At 38.7% G+C, this 19,613-nt stretch overlaps 1 protein-coding gene across 10 annotated transcripts in view; it reads right to left on the bottom strand.

Annotated features, from left to right (window-relative positions):
* Nucleotides 1–19,613, bottom strand: part of PIAS2 (protein inhibitor of activated STAT 2) — a 90,641-nt gene that overhangs the window by 39,104 nt on the left and 31,924 nt on the right. For all 10 annotated transcript variants that reach the window (XM_036107612.2, XM_078060371.1, XM_078060372.1 and 7 more), the window contains 3 exons: nucleotides 14,798–14,882; nucleotides 6,409–6,459; nucleotides 6,184–6,274 (listed from right to left, as the gene is read on the bottom strand). In XM_036107612.2, coding sequence (XP_035963505.1) covers nucleotides 6,184–6,274; nucleotides 6,409–6,459; nucleotides 14,798–14,882 — 227 coding nt within the window. The remainder of the gene's footprint in view (nucleotides 1–6,183; nucleotides 6,275–6,408; nucleotides 6,460–14,797; nucleotides 14,883–19,613) is intronic.

Below are 19,613 nucleotides of genomic sequence, written 5' to 3'. Positions count from 1 at the left end.
AAGTAGAAGAGAAATTGTCATTTTTAAAACCAGATCATGTTAACAAAGAATAATCAATATTTCAATTGGCATTAAATTAGCTTGATGGCTGTAATACTGATATTTATGCTTTATTTTACTTTTTCTAATCATTAAGTATTTGTTTTAAACAGCAAGTGTACTCATTTTTGATTCACATTATATCCAATTCTCAATTACCAAAGACTTGCCAGTTTGTAATGTTCAAAACTAACATTATTTAAAGATATTATTTATTTATTTGTCAGAGAGAGCGAGCACAAGCAGGAGGGGACGGCAGACAGAGAGCAAAGCAGGCAGAGGGAGAAGCAGGCTCCCCACTGAGCAAAGAGCCTGAAATGGGACTCAGATCCCAGGACTCTGGGATCATGACCTCAACCGAAGGCAGACGCTTAGCCAACTGAGCCATCCAGGTGTCCCTAAAATAATAATTTTTAGAAAATTAAAATTTCTTAGCTGTGAAAACATCTATGTATTGAAAAGCAGATAACCATATTTCACTGAATCTAAAATGCCACTGATGTAATTTAACTGTGTACCACTGAGAAGGAAAAAAACACTCAGTTAATGATACAAACTAGCATATCACTACTTATTCCTGCATGCATAGCAAAGAAATATAAGCAAAATGAACTGGCTAACATATTCCTTTTAAATATACAGAAAAATCTTCTGAATCACTTTTCACTCAGTCATCAATGCATATGTTTCATGGTATCTCCCTAAATGCCACTAAGAGCTCTGGAGATACAAGTATTTCTTAAAACTATATTCTACCCCACTAGCGTCACTCAGATTTCCTTGCAGATCACTGATACCCTTAAGTTAACTGCATGTGTTGCTGATACAATCTGGACCTTATGAGAATGTACTGATCAAAGCTTTTCAGACAACAACCAGGATTTGTGAACCTTCCTTAAAATGTTCTTAAATCATATGTTGCTTAAAAAACCAAAGGAGCATAGCTAACCAGTCACGCCACAGGAATAATATCAAGACTATACAAATATACGCAATGACAGTACATTACAGCTTGTAATTACCTGGTCATCAGCAACTCTAAGATACCTTTGGATTCTAGTGATGTTAAAAATATGCATGTTGGAAATAATGAAATACAGTATTGGTGGCATTACACAACAGAGCTAAGGAACACATTCTATCACAACTAAGGGACCTCCTTCACTGCCTCGCAGGATAGTAATTATTCAGTGGGAATGCACCTAACTTGCAATCTACAACTTGCATCAAGACTTTGAAAATCATTAAAAACAGTTTGGGCAAGGAAGAAGGCAGGCTAAGAGCATAACTTCACAATGGCCATTACACTATGGAAAAGGGAAATTGTGTGTGTGCCTGCATACACGTGTAGGAAGGTTATGCCCACCTAAAGTTGTTCAAGTGAAGTAAGACAAAAACAATTCATTCTCTTAAAAAAGACTCTAGGAATTGGTTCAATGAGCAAAAAGCGTAAGGAATATCAACATTCTGGATAATTCCAATGAAACTTTTATTTGTTTTTAGCCTAGAAGTTAATTCTGTCTTCTGGTATGTTCGCTGGTAGGTTAACCAAATAAAACAATGGCACAGGGTCTGCCAAGATGATAAAAATAACTCACACCAAACAGTAAACTCCCTAAACAGGAATCGGAGACACCAAGCAACAATGTTTTAAGTCAGTCTGACAGAGGAAGAGAGCAACAAGAAGGGGGAGAATAGGTGACTACAAGAACGAGATACTAACAAATTCAAAATCAATTTTGGTACTAGTCTCAGCCACCTCAAGTATTTTAAATCCATCTCTATACCCTACCTGACTAGTTTGATTTCACTGGCAGTTCTGAGTTATCTATTAACTTGTATTCTCCTTTTGACCATTACCATCACCTCCACTCAGCCATTAATTACCTGGTTATTGAGAACAGGATATAATTACAATTTTCTAAAACATAAATGTGTAGCTTTAACACATTTCTAACAATTTTCCATATCTAAAGCAAAAATAAACATAAGTTCATTTGACGGGACCTCTGGAGCAAAGCTAAAAACTTTCTTTAGAAAGGCTGCTGGAAGAGTCAGTAAAAGATAATCTGTCAGTCTCAACCTAACGTTCCAATAAAAGATATACTCAAAAACCTTTCTGTGATGACATCCTACCTGACCTGTAATTGGGACAAAAGTTGACAGCATTAATTCCTTTAACATTTCCCCCCGAAATTTTCTAATTACTACTACTACCACTACTGTAATACTGTCAACATAGATTTACTTTTTTTACTGTACATTATAAAAATTTTCAAGCATAGACATAAATAGAGGAAATTACCCACCAGCCAACTTCAGTAATTATCAACATGTTACCAATCTTGCTTCATTTGCCTCTGGCTCCACCCCCAGCCCACCGAAAAATACACACCCCACACATATACACATTTATTCTAGACAATGCTATTTGACCCATACTTTTATACACAGCTTTAATAACACCTTTCAAAAACAAAAAATCCAATATCACCTTATAAAATTAACCATAATTCTTAAAAATTACCTAGTATCCAGTCTATATTCAAATTTCCCAACTGCCTCAAATGTCTTTATTATTGAAAATTTTCAAACATATAAAAAAAGATGGGGCGCCTGGGTGGCTCAGTCGGTTGAGCATCTGACTTTGGCTCAGGTCATGATCCCAGAATCCTGGGATCGGCCCCACACCGGGCTCCCTGCTCAGCGGGGAGTCTGCTTCTCCCTCTGCCCCTCACCCTGCTCGCCCACTCTGTCTCTCAAATAAATAAAATCTTAAAAAAAGAAAACATATAAAAAAAGAGGAAAAAGGTATAATGAACTCCCATATACCCATCACCCAATTCAATATATATTTGCTCATAAACAGTCTTTACCTATTCAACCCTCAGGTTGAAACCAGAGAAAGTACTCTAATTTCTTCTCTCTCAAAAGGACTGAGAGTGACAAATTCAGAGGTATCCATAGAGGGGTCAGCCTGACGTCAGCTGAATTCCTCATCAACTTTACAAGTAATACTCCCCACTGTCAACCCACTTCTATGACACCCCCCCCCAACCTTACGGCTCCACAGACTTACAGAAATTTCTCAAAATCTGGTTAAAAAGAAATATAATTCAGCCCCTCAAAATCATTCTAAGCAAAGAGGGTCTTTTTTTTCTTTCCCTCTCTTCTGTCCTTAAAAACATAAAATTTTCTCATCTTGCCATCAGTTGGTACACTGGCAGCCCTGGGAGCCAAAGACGGGGAAAGGGAGATACTCTCAGACGGTTTCACTTGTATCTGTCCATGCTGCACATGTCATTCTGCAAGTCCTGCTATGAGCTGCTTACTGCTGTCCTTGTGTTAAGGGATCTGGAAAATCGATGCATGAAGGCATCTCCTAAAACTCATCCTGACATGGGTAAAACAGCACAGAAACTGCTTTCATCACTATTTGACCCTTAAGAATCCAGGGACACATTGCTATTATCAAGGTAATGCCATTTCTCATTCAGCTTTCTCTTTGTACATGCAGTATCCTCGTTCCATAATGACTGGATACTGCAGTAAGATCTACACAGAGGGACTGGTTCCAGGACACAAATTCAAATATATTCATAGTTCTCATGGGAAATTCCATGACTGTGTCAAGCTTATTCCTCTAGGATTTTGCTGTGCAATAAACTAGGATCATGGGCAAGGACTGCGTGTCAAACTTCTTTGTGACCTGTCAATGTTTCTTACAACTGCAACAAAGTCCCTGAGGATCTCCATGGTGGTGAGGAGCTCAATATATTAATTTCCAAAAGGTCACTGGAGGTCCAAAAGGTCTTCTGAGGCTGCAGTACATTCATATGATGTTCGTAAACCTGCTTCATGCTAGTAAAGGCTCCATATTTCATTATCCCAATCAGTAGCAACTGTGGATCAAAAGGTGGTTTAAGGAGTTTTCTATCAGTTGCACCGGCAGCTGTTCCACAGAAGGTCACAGAGCCAAAAAGCCTCTCTGGGAAAGGCTGGCGTTTGATCTCTGGGACAACCCTATCAGGTCAGGAAAGTGCCCCCTGCCCCACCCCGCTTTCTGTTTTTGAAATCCATCTTTACCTTTGTCCTAAGGCTCTATTTCTTCACCTCCTTCACAGAGCCCCTGGAGCCACTGCAGGCCCCAGGCTCTAGAGGAGAGGGCCAGACTCATTACACAGTAACTGGTATGTTCACAAACAGCCTGATATAAGTACTGAAGGATTAGCTGGTGCTTTGGGAAAGAAACCAACAGTGACTGAGTAACAATCTACCAGAGAAAGTACTCTAATTTCTCCTCTCTCAAAAGGATTGAAAGAGTGACAAATTCAGAGGTATCCATAGATAGATCTCATGGATGAAGATATCATCCCAAAGCATAACACTGCTCCATTTGGAGTATTTTGTGGAACTGTAACCACCATGTTTTCTGCAGCAAGTGCCAGAGTTTAGGTAGAACCTCACACATCTCAGAGAGCCCCCATCACTGGCACAGTCATTTGATACTGAACAGGTCTTCAAGGCAGGTCTAGATACCAAGAAGATCTTCACGGTTAGATCTTTCAGGGGTGGTGAGAGAGATAAACAGGAAAAGCCAAGGTCAGAGAAATTTTAACATGTCTCAGACAAAGAAAACTGGGTATGAACAGTCATGGAAAGTGTGCACAGAGGCATTCCACAATCTGTGATTTTCCCAGGATTCCTTCGTCACACATGTGGACACCCATTGGCACTGGGTGGCCTTTAGTTCCAAGGAAAATTGCCTCTTTCCTTGGTTCAGATCTTTGTATGATCTATCCAGATAAAAGACAGCTCCTAAGAATCTACTGTTGCTCATTGCCAGAAACCTGAGAAGCAAAATGTCCCACCTGGGTCTTGAACAAGCATGGGGTCATGTAAGCATTCCTCCTGACCACATCTACTCCGCCTCTGCAACTTCCCCGTTCATCCCCAAAGGACTATCTCAAATGATTTCAGCCCCCACAGACATCTTTCAAAAAGAGGCAGCAACCATGCAGTATTGCTCAAGCTCTTTAAAATTCATGAAATAGGTACTTCTCAGGTCTCTAAATCCACAGCCTACGAAGATACAAAACAGGACTCCTGACAATCAAGTCAGATCTTTGACTACAAGTGTTGGCTTTGGCCATGGGCCGTCTTCACTTTGGGGGGGCTCAATGACAATCATCTGGCTCTGGTAGAGCCCAGAGTCCTAGACCATGTTGTCCGGCCTGCTCAGCTATTCATCAGTGTTGCTCATATACTTTTTCCAGAGCGAAGCCTTGTGCTCAGCAGGGATGCTAAACAGTTCCCCCATCTCCTTCTCTGTAGTCTCTGTTGTTGAAATGGCAACTTAGCATCCTCGTGAAATCACTGTTCTCAAAGCATGTCCTGGGTTAAATGCACCTCCACTTTGCAGTGCTTGACAAACAGGCCATGCTCTCCTACTTTTCTGATTATGGCTTTGCTGGCCTTCTACACAGCTGCACTTATTTACTGACTTATTCCAAGCCTCAGTGGAGACAGATATACAATCCAGTTCAACAATTAAGTGTTATTTTAAGATGTGACTAACAGGAGAGTCCAGAGTTATCTATCAGGCCGGAAACTGTACCCACTGTGCGCATGGGTGTGCATGCATGCATGTATCCCAAGTGCTGAAGCCCATATATTGTTTCACTGCTTAAACAATGGGCTGTCAAATACCGTTGCATCTACCCCCCAGTTGTGCACATCAAGGCCCAAACTTGGAATCGTTGATCTCCATGTCCAGTCGCTCTCAGCAGCCTCTGCCTTTTACCATCTCATCCATGGAGAAGGTCCAGCTAATTTAGACAACTACCACAACATGCTGCCCTATCTATGCAAGTCATGACCTGTTATTATGCGTTTGGTATGATCCTAAGAGTCTTTCACAGCGCCCCTGCTTCCCGGCACAAGATGGTCCAGGCTCACCTTTTCCATCTCCCCCAGACCTGGAATCAGCCATTTCTCCAAGGAGTCATGAATCCCTCTAGTGGAAAACAGTATTTAACCTGGATAGTAAGAATACTCATTGGTACGGAGTTGTCACTGTTTCTTCGCCTTGTGAGTACTTAGACTACATTTACATGCAAGCCTGGTAAATAAAAAGCAACTTACAGGCAAAGGAAACAGCTTCCCATTTACTTTTATACATAGACTATTGGGATAGTTGTCTTCTTGAGGGCAACTTGTCTCTGCCAGGCAAAGTCTGCATTAAAGAAAAGAAAAAAAACCCATAAATTATTCTTAGAGAGTGTACCCAAACATGTTTACATATTTCAAGTTCAGGACTATATGCACACAGTTAGCAAGTATAAAATTAACAGAAAATTTCAAACTCACCTCAGCTGAACCTGGACTGTATAATCTCTCCTACCACCTGGCAAAAAATCCCTGTTGGAAAGAGAAATAAACTGGGTTGAGAAGGCACAACGAGAATTCACAGGAACATTCTCACCAGAAAAAAAGCATTATTAATATTTTTATTCTTATTCTTGAAGATGAATGCTACCCTACCAACAGCACAAGCCTTAATCAAAATGCTATAGTGATACTAACCCTCATTTACTCAACATTTAGTCGTGTCTTTACAGCAGTTTTAAGGTATTGTCAATTCACAGGAACTTTCGTGATGCAGTATTTATTTCAATAGGAAACAGATTTGGTTAACATGAAAAGAAGCACCCTCGGTTCTAAAAGAGTTTAATAAATTAATTTGTTTGCTCATAATGGTTCTTAACCTTGGCTGAGCATTTTAATCATGTGATTTTTAAAGAATATAAAGACCCACTCACTAGACTATTGGTCTGGAATACAGACTGAGCATTAGTTTTTATAGCAGGTGGCTCTAATATAGAACCAAAATGAAGAACAAGTGCCTAGAGTCTCAGCATCTCTGTACCATGGCAACTTTATAATTAAGTATCCAATTAAGGGACACAGAACCTTTTAGAATTTCTACATGAGAACCTAACAGAGTCCCATATAAAATATTTTTGGCACTGAACCTTCCAAAGCCTTGCCACCAAGGAACCCACAGTGAAGCAGCATTGTGATTGCTTGGGAGCTTGTCAAAAATGCAGAATCTCAGGCCCCACTGCAGACCTACAAAATTAGAATCTGCACTTTAACGAGATCCCCAAGTAACATGAACGCACGTTATAGTGTAGAAGTTTTGTCCTTAGCCATTATCATCAATCTTGGACTCTGTCAAAGAGAAGAGTACTAGAAATCAGTCCTTTCTTAAGAGTGCATTTTGCCCTCACCTTGCTCTAACTGGGCCAGTCTTCGTTTCACTATGTTCACTGGAAGGCAGTAAAGCACCACAGTGACCAGCTTGAGTTCTACAGTCCCAAACAGTAGGACCTTGGGCAAACTATTTAACCTGTCCGTACCTCTGTTTCTACATCTATTAAAGATGGAAAATTACAGAGTTGTTGCGATGATTAAATGTGTTAATGATACATGTGAAGTGCCTGGACGTATAAAGTGCTCAACAAGTGTGAGCAGCCGGCTGCTATTATTATTAACTCTGCTTCCACTTTCCCTCGCCGGTAACCTCCAACCCTTCTCAAGTGTCTATTCAAAACATCCCCATACCCTAGACAACACTGACCTCTTGTGAGTAACCCTTATCATTCCCCTCATGTAAATCAAGAAACATTTCACAGTCTGGGTGCTGGTTCAGCAACAAATAAAGACAAAATATTTGCTCTCAAAGGTCTCATGCTAGTAGGTAACAGATACATACAACTAAAATAAAATGTGGCAAAGGTGATAGTACATTACAAAAAATAGGTGCTACAGAAAAGATGCAAGTTTAACTTTGTCTTAAAAGCTCAAGGCAATTATCACAGTCCAATCAAACTAGAAAGTAAGGTTTATACAGCAGTGTTTCTGCCTATTTCTACTTAGACACACTTCTAGCATTAACAGTAGCTTCACCAGTGCAGATTCTCAGCCAAAGGAAAGGGTGAAGATCAACCAGAGATACCTAACAAACTCTTGTTGGGTTGGGAAACATAATATGAAAAAAGAGAAATGGCAGAAGACATAACTAGAAAGATAGAAGGGAAAATGATATAAAGGGTTTTAAATAGTTTGCCTAAGGATTTATACTTTATGCCAGTAAGGGAAATTAACATAAACTGGGAAATGCAATGTGCTATATATCTTTACAAACATGAAGTGTAATGAGTAAGCATCTTCTGACATTCAGTTTCTGCCAGTCACTGTTCTAGGAACTTTCACATGTTCATCTCATTCATCAAATATAAAGCAGGCATTTACTATATGTCAGGCACTGTGACAGGCTTTGAGAATATAAAATGGAGTAAGATGTTGTTGTCATCAAGTCTGTAAATTCAAGTAGTCAAATAAATGCAATGAAGCTTTAATAGAAAATAAGTATGTAGTACAGTGAGACAGTGTGTGTCTGGGGAAATCTGGAAACGGCATCAAAGAAAAGCTGAGACTAGAACTGGCCCTAAAATATACCTCAGGTTTGCCAAGCAGAATAGGGAGGAAGAGGATATGCAAAGGGACAGAGCTGTGATAGCTCAGCTGCTGGGTAAGAGTAGAGTGACAGGAGATGCAATGAGACAGAAGACAAGCAGAACAAGATGTTGAAGAGAATTGCCAGGCAAGAGAGTGTGGACTTCACAAGCTTCACTCCAGGGTTTTAAGCACAAGAGAGAAAACACTGAAGGGCTTTAGAAAGATTACACGGTTAGCAGGAGAGTCAGGGGACCACTGCAATTGTACCGGCAAAAGATGAGGGCTTAAACATAAACATCACTGAGTGATATTTAGGCAGAAAAACAGAATTCAATGACTGACTAGATACAGAGGGCAGGATACAGAAGGGGAGCATCTAGGATGGGGCCCAGATTTTGGAATGTGGCAACTGCTACTCACCAGGGTAAGAGGTAAAGCAAGTTATGACATTCAATGCCCCCAGCTACTGAGTGAGGTGGTGATTATTTTTCCTATGTTACATTGGGTAAATAAGATTCAGCGGGCTTTAGTAACTTACTCAGGGGCATAAAGACAAGCCTAAGTGGTTGAGCCAGAATTCACATTCCAGTTGGTATTACTGCAAAGACCATGCTAGCTCCCTCCCTCAAGGGTAGAGTTGCATCATGTTTTAAATTGTGAAAGAGACATAAAAGAAGGATCAGTGGAGTGCAGCAAACTGACAGGGGTTGGTGGATGAAGTGTGGGATAATGCAAAGAGGGCTCTGTTTGGGCAGATTCCATGCCATTAATGAAACGGGTAGTGGGAGGAAATATACCAAGCAAAAATCTCCTTGAAGCCAGTTTATTTTTTCAACTTTGCACCCCTGGTGCCGGGAACATTGCCTGGATCATAATAGGCAGTAAATAAATATATGCTGTGAGACTAAATGAATAAATGAAAGAACAAAAGCAAGTCTGGGAGGAACGCAAGTTCAATTCTGAATGTGCTGTGTTTGATGTACCTATGGGTCATTGAAGTAGGGACAGTGAATATGGACTCTAGAGCGAAGTGGAGATTTTGCAGCCACCAACATAAAAATAACAAAGCACATTCATGAATACTATCACAGAGTAGTGAGAAGAGAATCAGAGATTGATTCCTGGGAACATGCAAGAAAAGTCAGTGTGAGAAGCTGAGACAGCATGATCAGGGAGGCAGTAGTAGCAAATGGAAGGGGAGTGCTAAAACCAAGAAAAGAACTGAACTCACTGATCAATCTTCACAAGACGTAATATAAAAAGAACAAAACCACCCAAACCTGATGTATTTGAGCCTCATTTAGACCTTACTACCATTACAGGAAAGGGGAGAAGCTGGATGCACAGCAGTGGTTCTCAAATTTGTTAAACACTGGAAACACCTGGGGAGCTTTAAAAACTGGGTTCCAACCTCAGAGATTCTAATTGAATTGATATGAACGAAACATGGGTATTCAGATTCCTAAAAGCTCCTCAGGTGATTCTAATTTGCAGCAAAGTGTGAGAACCACAGGCAGAGAAGTTAAATGACACCACAAGAAGTACCTCTGGATCCAAATCCAGCATGTGTAATATGCTACAAAGTCAATGAACCGCTTTTTTCAAAGAGAGTGGTAAGAAATACTATAAGAGCGGAAACAGAGCTCTTTAGAGAAGTGATCAATTCCAGAACTGGGGCAGAGAAATTATAAAATGAACCTAGAGCATTCTGTGGTGCCAAAAAGTAAAGTAGTGCTCAGAAATAGATAGAGACATACCAAAGGGCACAGGAGCCAACCTGAAAGATCAGCCAATGGCCAAAGGTAGACCAGTTTGAACAACACAAATTATCATAGTACTGCATTATAATCCAGAGTACTCAAGAGCCTACGCAGATACCAAGTAAATGACTGAGTAAGTAAACGGGGGAGAAAGGACAGCTCTTCCTTATGAAAGAATAACTCTAATGTGAAAAAGAATAAGGACAACAGAAAATCACACCACTGGAACACAAGAGTGTTTATGACAAAGTAACTGCTGAAGGGAAAGATCCATCAGTGAGTGCTAAATCACTGGGCAAAAATTTGAAGAGAAACAGAATATGTGCCTTATCTCAAAGTATCTCCCCCAAGATATTTATTACTAACAAAGGAAAAAACAGCAACTTTATAGTGCCAAAATCTAGTAGAGAGTACCTTACCCAAGTGATCAAGGTTAACACTGCCAAAAATAAAATGTATCAATATTATGTAGCCCAACATGATACACTAAGAAGGGCATATAACTTGAGGTATTCTTGCCAAAAATGCATAATCTCATGACAAAATATCAGACAAACCCAAATTGAAAAATATTCTACAAAATACCTGGCCAGGACTCTTCAAAAGTATCAAAAGTTCTTATGAAAGACAAGAAAAACTAAGAAACTGTCACAGACTGAAAGAGACTAACATGACACTAACAATTAAAGGTAATTTGGGATCCTGAATTGGATCTAGGAATAGAGGTTCATTAGCAAAAAAAAACTGGTGAAATCTGAATAAAACCTATAGTTTGGTTAACAGTATTATACCAAGGTTAATTTCTTGGTTTTGATAATTACACTATGGTTATGCAAGATGTTAATATTAAGAGAAGCTGGGTAAAGAGTATATCTATTTTCATTAACTTTTCTAGAAATCTATAATTACTTCAAAGTAAAGTTCTTAAAAAATCTTGGGAGATAAAGAAGTGAAAAGTAATTACATGGGCCATGTTTAAATACTGAAACACTAAGAAAATTTGAATATGGGCTAGTCATTGTTTTATATTAAGGAATTATTATTTTACTGTGACTATATTAAGAATTAATTAGAGATCCATCTTGAGGTATTTCCAGCTGAAATTATATGATGCTTGTGATTTGCTTTAAAGTATTTCAGGAAAGGGGCGCCTGGGTGGCTCAGTCGGTTAAGTGTCTGTCTGCCTTCAGCTCAGGTCATGATCCTAGGGTCCTGGGATCCAGCCCTATACCCTTGGCTCCCTGCTCAGTGGGGAGTCTGCTTCTTCCCCTGGCCCCACCCCCACCCCCGCTTATGCTCTCACTCTCTCTCATAAATAAATAAAATCTTTTAAAAAAATATTTCAAGAAAAAGGCAGGGGGGTTTACATACACATTGCCAAAATGCTGATAATTAGGTAATGGGTACCAAACTTTCACTTCCACTTATTAGGAAGAAGAAGATTTTGTATTATTTAATTATATGACTGAAAATCTTAGGCTTTGTCTATATGTGTATGTGATTTGTTTTCTTTGAAAGGAGGATTACAAATAGCCTTTTATTTTGTTAATTTTTATACCTAAGATACATAAAATTTATCATGTTAACCATTTTTAAGTGTATAGTTCTGTGGCATTAAGTATACTCACACTGTTGTACAACCACTACTACGATCCAGCTCCAGAACATGATCAAAATGTTTAGTTGAGATTTAAATTTTAGTCATTCATTTTTGGACTACTTAATATAATTCACATAGTTCAAACTTCAAAAACATACAAAAAGGATATAAAATAAAAAAGACTACCCCAACTCTGGCCCTGGCCATCCAATTCCCCTGTACAGAGGCAGCTGATCTTATTTGTCCAGACATATTTTAAACACTTGAGCAAATTACACACACACATACCTTTTAGGGCAACTGGTAGTATATTATTCACATTTTGATGCTTTGTTTTGTTCACTTAAAAATGTATCTTGAAATCTGTATCTTTAAATCTAACATACTCTAAATAATCTCCTTCCCTCAAAGACCCATGCAACACTCCTGAAGCTTTCCCAAACCACCAACATTAATAGTAACCTCATCCTCCTATAAATCAGTTATCTGTAATTACTAAAATTGGATCTCTTCATCTGACCCCTTGCAATGCCAAGATCATTTTATGTATATGAGCTGGTTCACTAACAAGAGTGGATGTGTTATATAATATAGTGCTTTGGACCTAATACACAGTAAACATTGATCTCAAGCAAGGGGTCATCACTGAATAACAAATAAAACTTAATATTAATAAGGTTTTGGATATAAAATATAACTTTAATATAAATATAATTTTAAAATTTTCAATTTATTCTACTTATTTGTTAGTTGGTTTATTACTATCCCCAAGATTGAAAGTACTTCCAAATTTACAAAAACTCACTGCAATATCTTCTTGCTCCTGGTGAAAATGAACCACATCAGGCTACATTCATTTTACTTCTTTGATAATTTTCTCCTCTGAATTTTCTGTTTTCTGAAACTATTATTCTGGATATTGGATCTTTTGAACTAATCCTTGTATGGTCTTTTTTTTTTTTAAATCTTAGTTTTCAACACTTTTCTCCTGCCTGTGGAAGAGGCAGTCTATCTATGCAATACTCTGAGAGATCAAACTTTACAGGGTCAGAACATACAATCATTTGAGATTTTGACAATAGCACTCTCACCCTATACATGTATTAGTAAAGGTGATATGATTAATGAAAGAATCTAAAACTCTGCCCCAGACTCTTCCACATAAAGAGAGCAACCTCAAGATGTTAGTGTGCTTTGAAGAGACGTGAAGCCCCTAAGTTTGGATTCACCATCTTGAGAGATTGACTAGGCAGATGAAGATATTAAAGACCAAAAAGTCCAATCTAACCTTAAAGAACTTATGTAATTGTGAATACAGAATTTCTAAAACTTAACTACAGAATCCTTATTTTTGTAAATTATTAACATCTCAGAGAAGATGAGCATTCAAATGAACAGCTGAAAGGAAGCAAAAGACCTCTAATTTGCTCAACTCTTCTACTTTTAACTCTACAATCCCAGAAAAATCATTTAACCTCCTAAAGCCTCCGTTTTCTTACACTAAATCTTTAAGAATGCAATTTTAAAGAGTCACATACATATTAACACCAAAGATGACTATATATACATATATATTTTTTAAAGATTTTATTTATTTATTTGACAGAGAGAGAGACAGTGAGATAGGGAACACAAGCAAGGGGAGTGTGAGAGGGGAAGCAGGCTTCCTGCTGAGCAGGGAGCCCGATGTGGGGCTCGATCCCAGGACCCTGGGATCACGACCTGAGCCGAAGGCAGACGCTTAATGACTGAGCCAACCAGGCACCCCGACTATATATATATTTTTTTAAGATTTTATTTATTTATTTGACAGAGAGAGACACAGCAAGAGAGGGAACACAAGCAGGGGCAGAGGGAGAGGGAGAAGCAGGCCTCCCGCGGAGCAGGGAGCCTGATGTGGGGCTCAATCCCAGGACCCTGGGATCATGACCCGAGCCGAAGGCAGATGCTTAATGACTGAGCCACCCAGGTGCCCCAAGATGACTATATTTTTAATTGGAAAAGTATACACTACATACTTCCTTTTCTTTCCTCTTACAACTTAGTTCATTTGCTCTTTATAAATGTGTCTATTTTAAGTTTCTCCAATTTTTCTAAACGGCAAAGCTAAGAGTACTTTTCATAATTGTTTTCAGATTTCTACTAATTTTATGGTCTAGGTGACCACACAGCTCAGAACAGTGCCAGTTTATTAATAATTTTTCTGGGTAAGAACATGATGTCTACTTTCACTCTTAAAGTGCCTCAGTTTGAATGATAAAGTTTATGGACATCCTATCGTTGGGCTGTTGTCACAAATTCTTTTTTATGTTGCTATATCTGGAATAAAATTTTCATTAAAAAAAGTTATTGCCAAAAAGTAATTCAAAAAAATAAGCTGGGGTTTTAATCAAAGGTTAAAGCTGTTTTTTAATACAGAGTTGTTTATTAAATATTTAGCTAACTTTAGTCAGTGTATACTATGCTTGCTTAATGAACAATAGTCCAACTGCTTTGGACTGAACTGTGTCTCCCCAAAATTCAGGTTGAAGACCTGACCCCCCAATCTGACCATATGTGAAGATGGGAATAAGGTCATAAGAGTGGGGCCCTAATCCAATATAACTGGTGTTCTCATAAGAGGAAGAGACACCAGGGATGCACAGGCACACAGAAGAAAGGTCAAGTGAGGCAAGAAGGCAGCCTCTACAAGCCAAGGAGATCAGGAGAAACCAAATCTGCTGACACCTTAATCTTGGACTTCAAGCCTCCTGAATTTTGAGAAAATAAATTTCTGTTGTTTAAGCCACCCAGTCTGTTGTGCTTTGTAGTGGCAGCCCTAGCAGACTAATACACCAACATTCATGAAGAAACATATTCCAAACATTCCTCTTACCTGGATATGCATATCTCTCTAACTTGCTGAGGTGTCAGAGCAAAAATAAAAAACTTCTCTTGAAATCGTTGAATACTGCTTTGAACTGGGGAGGGAAAAAAAAAAAGATAACATTCCAATATCCAATATCCAAAAGATAACAAATCCAAGGATGTAACCATGTGCAATAACAATGCATTTCTGATCAAGAATCTGTCAAATTCTGAAATTTTTATAGTTAAAATACTCCAAAATAAAGAAGTAGTAAACTGCAGTCACCTTGGAATCATGAAAGCAAAGTCAATCTAAAACAGGCTCAATTTTAAGCATTTAGTCTTTATTCTAAAACACTAATTATAACATAGTCAAAATATAACACAACTGTTCAAAATTACATTTCATCCTTGACTATAGCATTATCAAATGAAAACCTGAGGAAGTCAAACCCCCGCCCCCCAAACTCTATTCTAGATTTAGGTGATCTTTCATTTGTTTTATTTCTTTGTCATGTTTTGTTTTCAATCCTTTATATTCAGCTACACAAAACATTAATATAAAATTTTAAACTTAAGCTTCTAAGTTGATCAAATGAAAATACATAATTATTTATATATAGAAGAATATCTAGTTAAAAAAATTACCTAATGAAGTCATCCTTGACTATCTTATTAAAAACTGAAATCTACTTACTTCACAAAGAACTTTGTAACACATTTATTCTGATGTATTATTCAATGATGTTCTAGCACGCATTAAAACAAAATAAAGCAAAAGCTAATACAGAGAACTTCTGCTTCCTAACAAGTACTGCAACAACTCACAAGGCAAAATGGCTCTTGTGTGTGTTACTGGCCACAGTTTTCCTGATACATAAAGATAAATAAACAAGATGCCAGTTAAATATCCAATGTCAGAGGCCTTCCATCCACAAGCCACAACAAATCAAGAAAAATATTAACTCCTTGAGTAAAACACTTTTCTTTACGCACAGTTTATTATAGCAATTATGTGCCTAGAAATCATGTCATAAAGTGGCTCATATTTTCCCAGAACATTTAAAAAAAGAGGGGAAAAAGAGGAATGTGGCTTATGACGGCCTAAAAATGAAACAAAATGCTAAGTCACAAACATAAGTATGGGGCAAAAAACACAAACACACAGCTACAGTAGTAAGTCCCTCCATTTCTTCAATCCTATTCACTCCTCAACTCTTTATTGTACAGATTTCACTTCCCACTCTCTACCCACAGTTAAGGTGATTTCCCACTCTCTATCCACAGTTAAGGTCACCAATGACCTCTTAACTGTCAAATTCAATAACCTTTGAGATTAGAGGTGAACACACTGCATTTTCAATCAGAGTTAATGGTATAAGCACTCAGTCTATCCAGCCAGAAACCTCAAAATGTCTAAAATAGGTACAAATGGAGTCCCAGAAGGAGAAAACAGGGCATTAAAAAAAAAAAAAGTTTCGGAAATAATGAAAGAATACTGATTAACTTATGGGGTAAGGGGGAGCCCTTACCGATCAAAGCTCAAACAAAGTAAATACAAAGAAAGATACCTAGTCACATCAAAATCAAACTACTGCAAACCAATGATGACTATAAAATCTTGAGAGCAGTCAAGGAAAAAAGACACATTACATACAAGGGAAAAACAGTATGAATAAAGGCAATGTAAGCCAGAGTCATCTTTAAAGTGGTGAAAGAAAAAAACTCGCTGGAAAATTCAATACCCTTCAATAACAGGGTTAAATAATGACTTTTAGATAAACAAAGGCCAAGAGAATTTTTGAAAGCAAATAAGCAATACACGTAATATAAAAGGAAATTGTCAGGATAAAAAGAAATGATACCAAATTCAAAACCAAATTTTCAGGAATGAAAATCACTCTAAACAGTAAATTAGTGGTAAAGGTAAAAGAATATGTTGTTTTTTTCTTATGATTTCTTTAAAAAGATAATTCTTTAAAGCAAAAGTGGGGTACCTGGGTGGCTCAGTCACTTAAGCGTCTGCCTTCAGCTCAGGTCATGATCTCAGGGTTCTGGGATCAAGCCCCATGCTGGGCTCTCTGCACAGCAGGGAGTCTGCTTCTCCCTGTGCTCTCTCTCGCTCTTTCTCAAGTAAATAAATAAAATCTTTTTTAAAAAAAAAATTAAAATAAAGCAAAAGTAATGGCATTGAGAGGCAGGATTTTTAAGATAAGTACAGGATTTTTAAGATATGTAGAAGGAAAAGATGGGGCGCCTGGGTGGCTCAGTTGGTTAGGCGACTGCCTTCGGCTCAGGTCATGATCCTGGAGTCCTGGGATCGAGTCCCGCATCGGGCTCCCTGCTCAGCGGGGGGTCTGCTTCTCCCTCTGACCCTCTTCCCTCTCGTGCTCTCTGTGTCTCATTCTCTCTCTCAAATAAATAAATAAAATCTTTAAAAAAAAAAAAAAAAAAAAAAAAAGAAAAGATATGACAATAGCAAAAAGAATAGATAAATGAAATTATCTACCCAAGAGCTGTGATTCTTGCTTCATTAACACAGCTTGATTAACACAGATCTCCCCAGAGACAGATTCATTCCTTGTGCACCAAAAATGTCAGGTTTCTACTACTGCAAAGCTGGGTGCAGGACCTTGGGTCAATTCACGCAGCATAAATACCAGTATATGAGGCCTTGCCTGGGTGACTGGAGTCAACCCACCCAGAAAAGTACCCATATACCATGGATCTTACACTGAACCTGGAAGGCTTCCATAGTCAGTATATGCCAACATTTATGTACAATTCACAGAACTTGCAGCCTAATGTTAGCAGTTTATATCTTAACATTTTTGCAGAGGCTTTTATTTTTCTGACATAGTTTTGAACTTATTATTTATTTGATGCTAAATTTTCTGTAATAATACCAAATAACTACCCTGTTTCTATGAAAAAAATGGATGCTTCATCACTGTGTACCATAACTGAATTCCAGGAACTTACAGCAACAAAAAAATAGTGCATATGCTAATAAAATCCAATTTGTATTAACACTGACAATTTTTATATAAGACAATTTTATTACAGAACAGCAGCCAAAAGCACACCAAATGTGCCATGAGGTAAACCTATTAGCTAGATTGTCACTTTAATACAGATCAGGAGAAAGAATGGCAGGATATAAAGCAGAAAGATTCAGGTTTTGCAGTGTATTTTCTTCCCATTAGTGTTCCAACTTGGGATCAGAAAACCAATTCTACACAGACCCCACGAACACTTTTATGTTAACAGCAGCAAATGACAAAGGAAAAAGACCATGACTCAGGGGCGTGAGTCAGATACGACTTTATTCAAACCCTTTCCTTTTTTAACAATCCTCCATAAGGTAGATTCTATTTTTCAAAAACAGCTACAACAATATCTCCCATCATGCCCTTCTCATAACCTTGACATTCTTTCAATGAAGCAGTGGGGTCTATATCACCCTCCCTTTGAACTTGAATGGCCCTTTGTGACTGCTTTAATTGATGGCATAAGTGATGCTATATAAGTTGCAAGGCTAGATCATAAAAGCACCATGCACTTTTCCCTTGTTCTCTGGGGACACTCTCTTGAGACCCAGCTCTCACGCTCTAAAGAAGTCCAAACTAGACCAGAGGAAAAAGCCTTATATACGTACTCTAGCCAACAGCCAAGCTGAGTCCAAGCCAACAGGTAGCAAAGATACCGCACGAGTGAAGATGCCTTCAGATGATCCCAGCTTCTAGCCATCAAGTCACCCCCGGCCCCTAAGTTTTCTCAGCTAAGACCCCAGACATCTTGCAGTAGAGACAAGCTAGCCACACACTGTTGAACTTCCAATTCTTAACAGGGAAAATCCACCAACATAATAAGATGGTTGTTTTACACCACTGTACTTTGGAATGGTATATTATACAGCAATAATAAGTAAAACTATGCCACAATTTCATGAAGTAATTTTAGCATTAATCTTATAAATCCCAGGTTCTAGCATTATGTCTAGCTTCATTTATAATTACTAACTGATGAGGCCTGCTGATATGACATAATACTTATGACTATTCTAGGTTTGTGGATATTGGTTCTTTCTACCTTTTTAAGCATAAATGGACCAGAATATTCCTGCATCCTCATCTTAGCCCTCCTGGTTATTACCCAAGTGACAGGAAATTCACGTAAGATCTCCAAGTCCTTCTTTACTCCTCAATTAAAATGGGAGTAACATTTTGCTCATCTGCTTTTTTTTTAAGGTTTTATTTATTTACTTGAGACAGAGAGTGTGCGTGCACTCAAGAGCAGCGGCGGGGGCGGGGGGGGAAGACATGCAGACTCTGCACTAAGCATGGAGCCTGATGCAGGGCTCAATCTCAGGACCCTGAAATCATGACCTGAGCTGAAATCAAGAGTCGGACACTTAACCGACTGAGCCACCCAGGCACCCCTCATCTGCCTTTTAAAGGCTGTTTTGTGGGGGTCATGACCTCAGGATCATGAGATCGAGTCCTGCATCAGGCTCCACGCTCAGCGCGGCGTCTACTTAAGATTTGCTCTCAGGGCGCCTGGGTGGCTCAGTCAATTAAGTATCTGCCTTCAGCTCTGGTCATGATCCCAGGGTCCTGGGACTGAGCCCTGCCGTTGGGCTCCCTGCTCAGTAGGGAGTCTGCTTCTCCTTCTCCCTTGGCCCCTCCCTCCCTGCTAGGGCTCTCTCTCTTTCGCTTGTTCTCTCTCTCTCTCAAATAAAATTTTTTAAAAAATTCTCTCCCTCTCCTCCTCCCCCCAGCTCACAAAAAAAATTTTAAAAATTTAAAAATAAAGGCTGTTTTGTGGATCAAATGCAGTAACGT

Source organism: Halichoerus grypus, chromosome 13 (assembly GCF_964656455.1).
Source record: "Halichoerus grypus chromosome 13, mHalGry1.hap1.1, whole genome shotgun sequence".
In the NCBI taxonomy this organism is placed as follows: Eukaryota; Metazoa; Chordata; class Mammalia; order Carnivora; family Phocidae; genus Halichoerus; species Halichoerus grypus.
The sequence above is the reverse complement of the archived record's forward strand: the minus strand, read 5'-3'. Positions and strand labels throughout refer to the sequence as shown.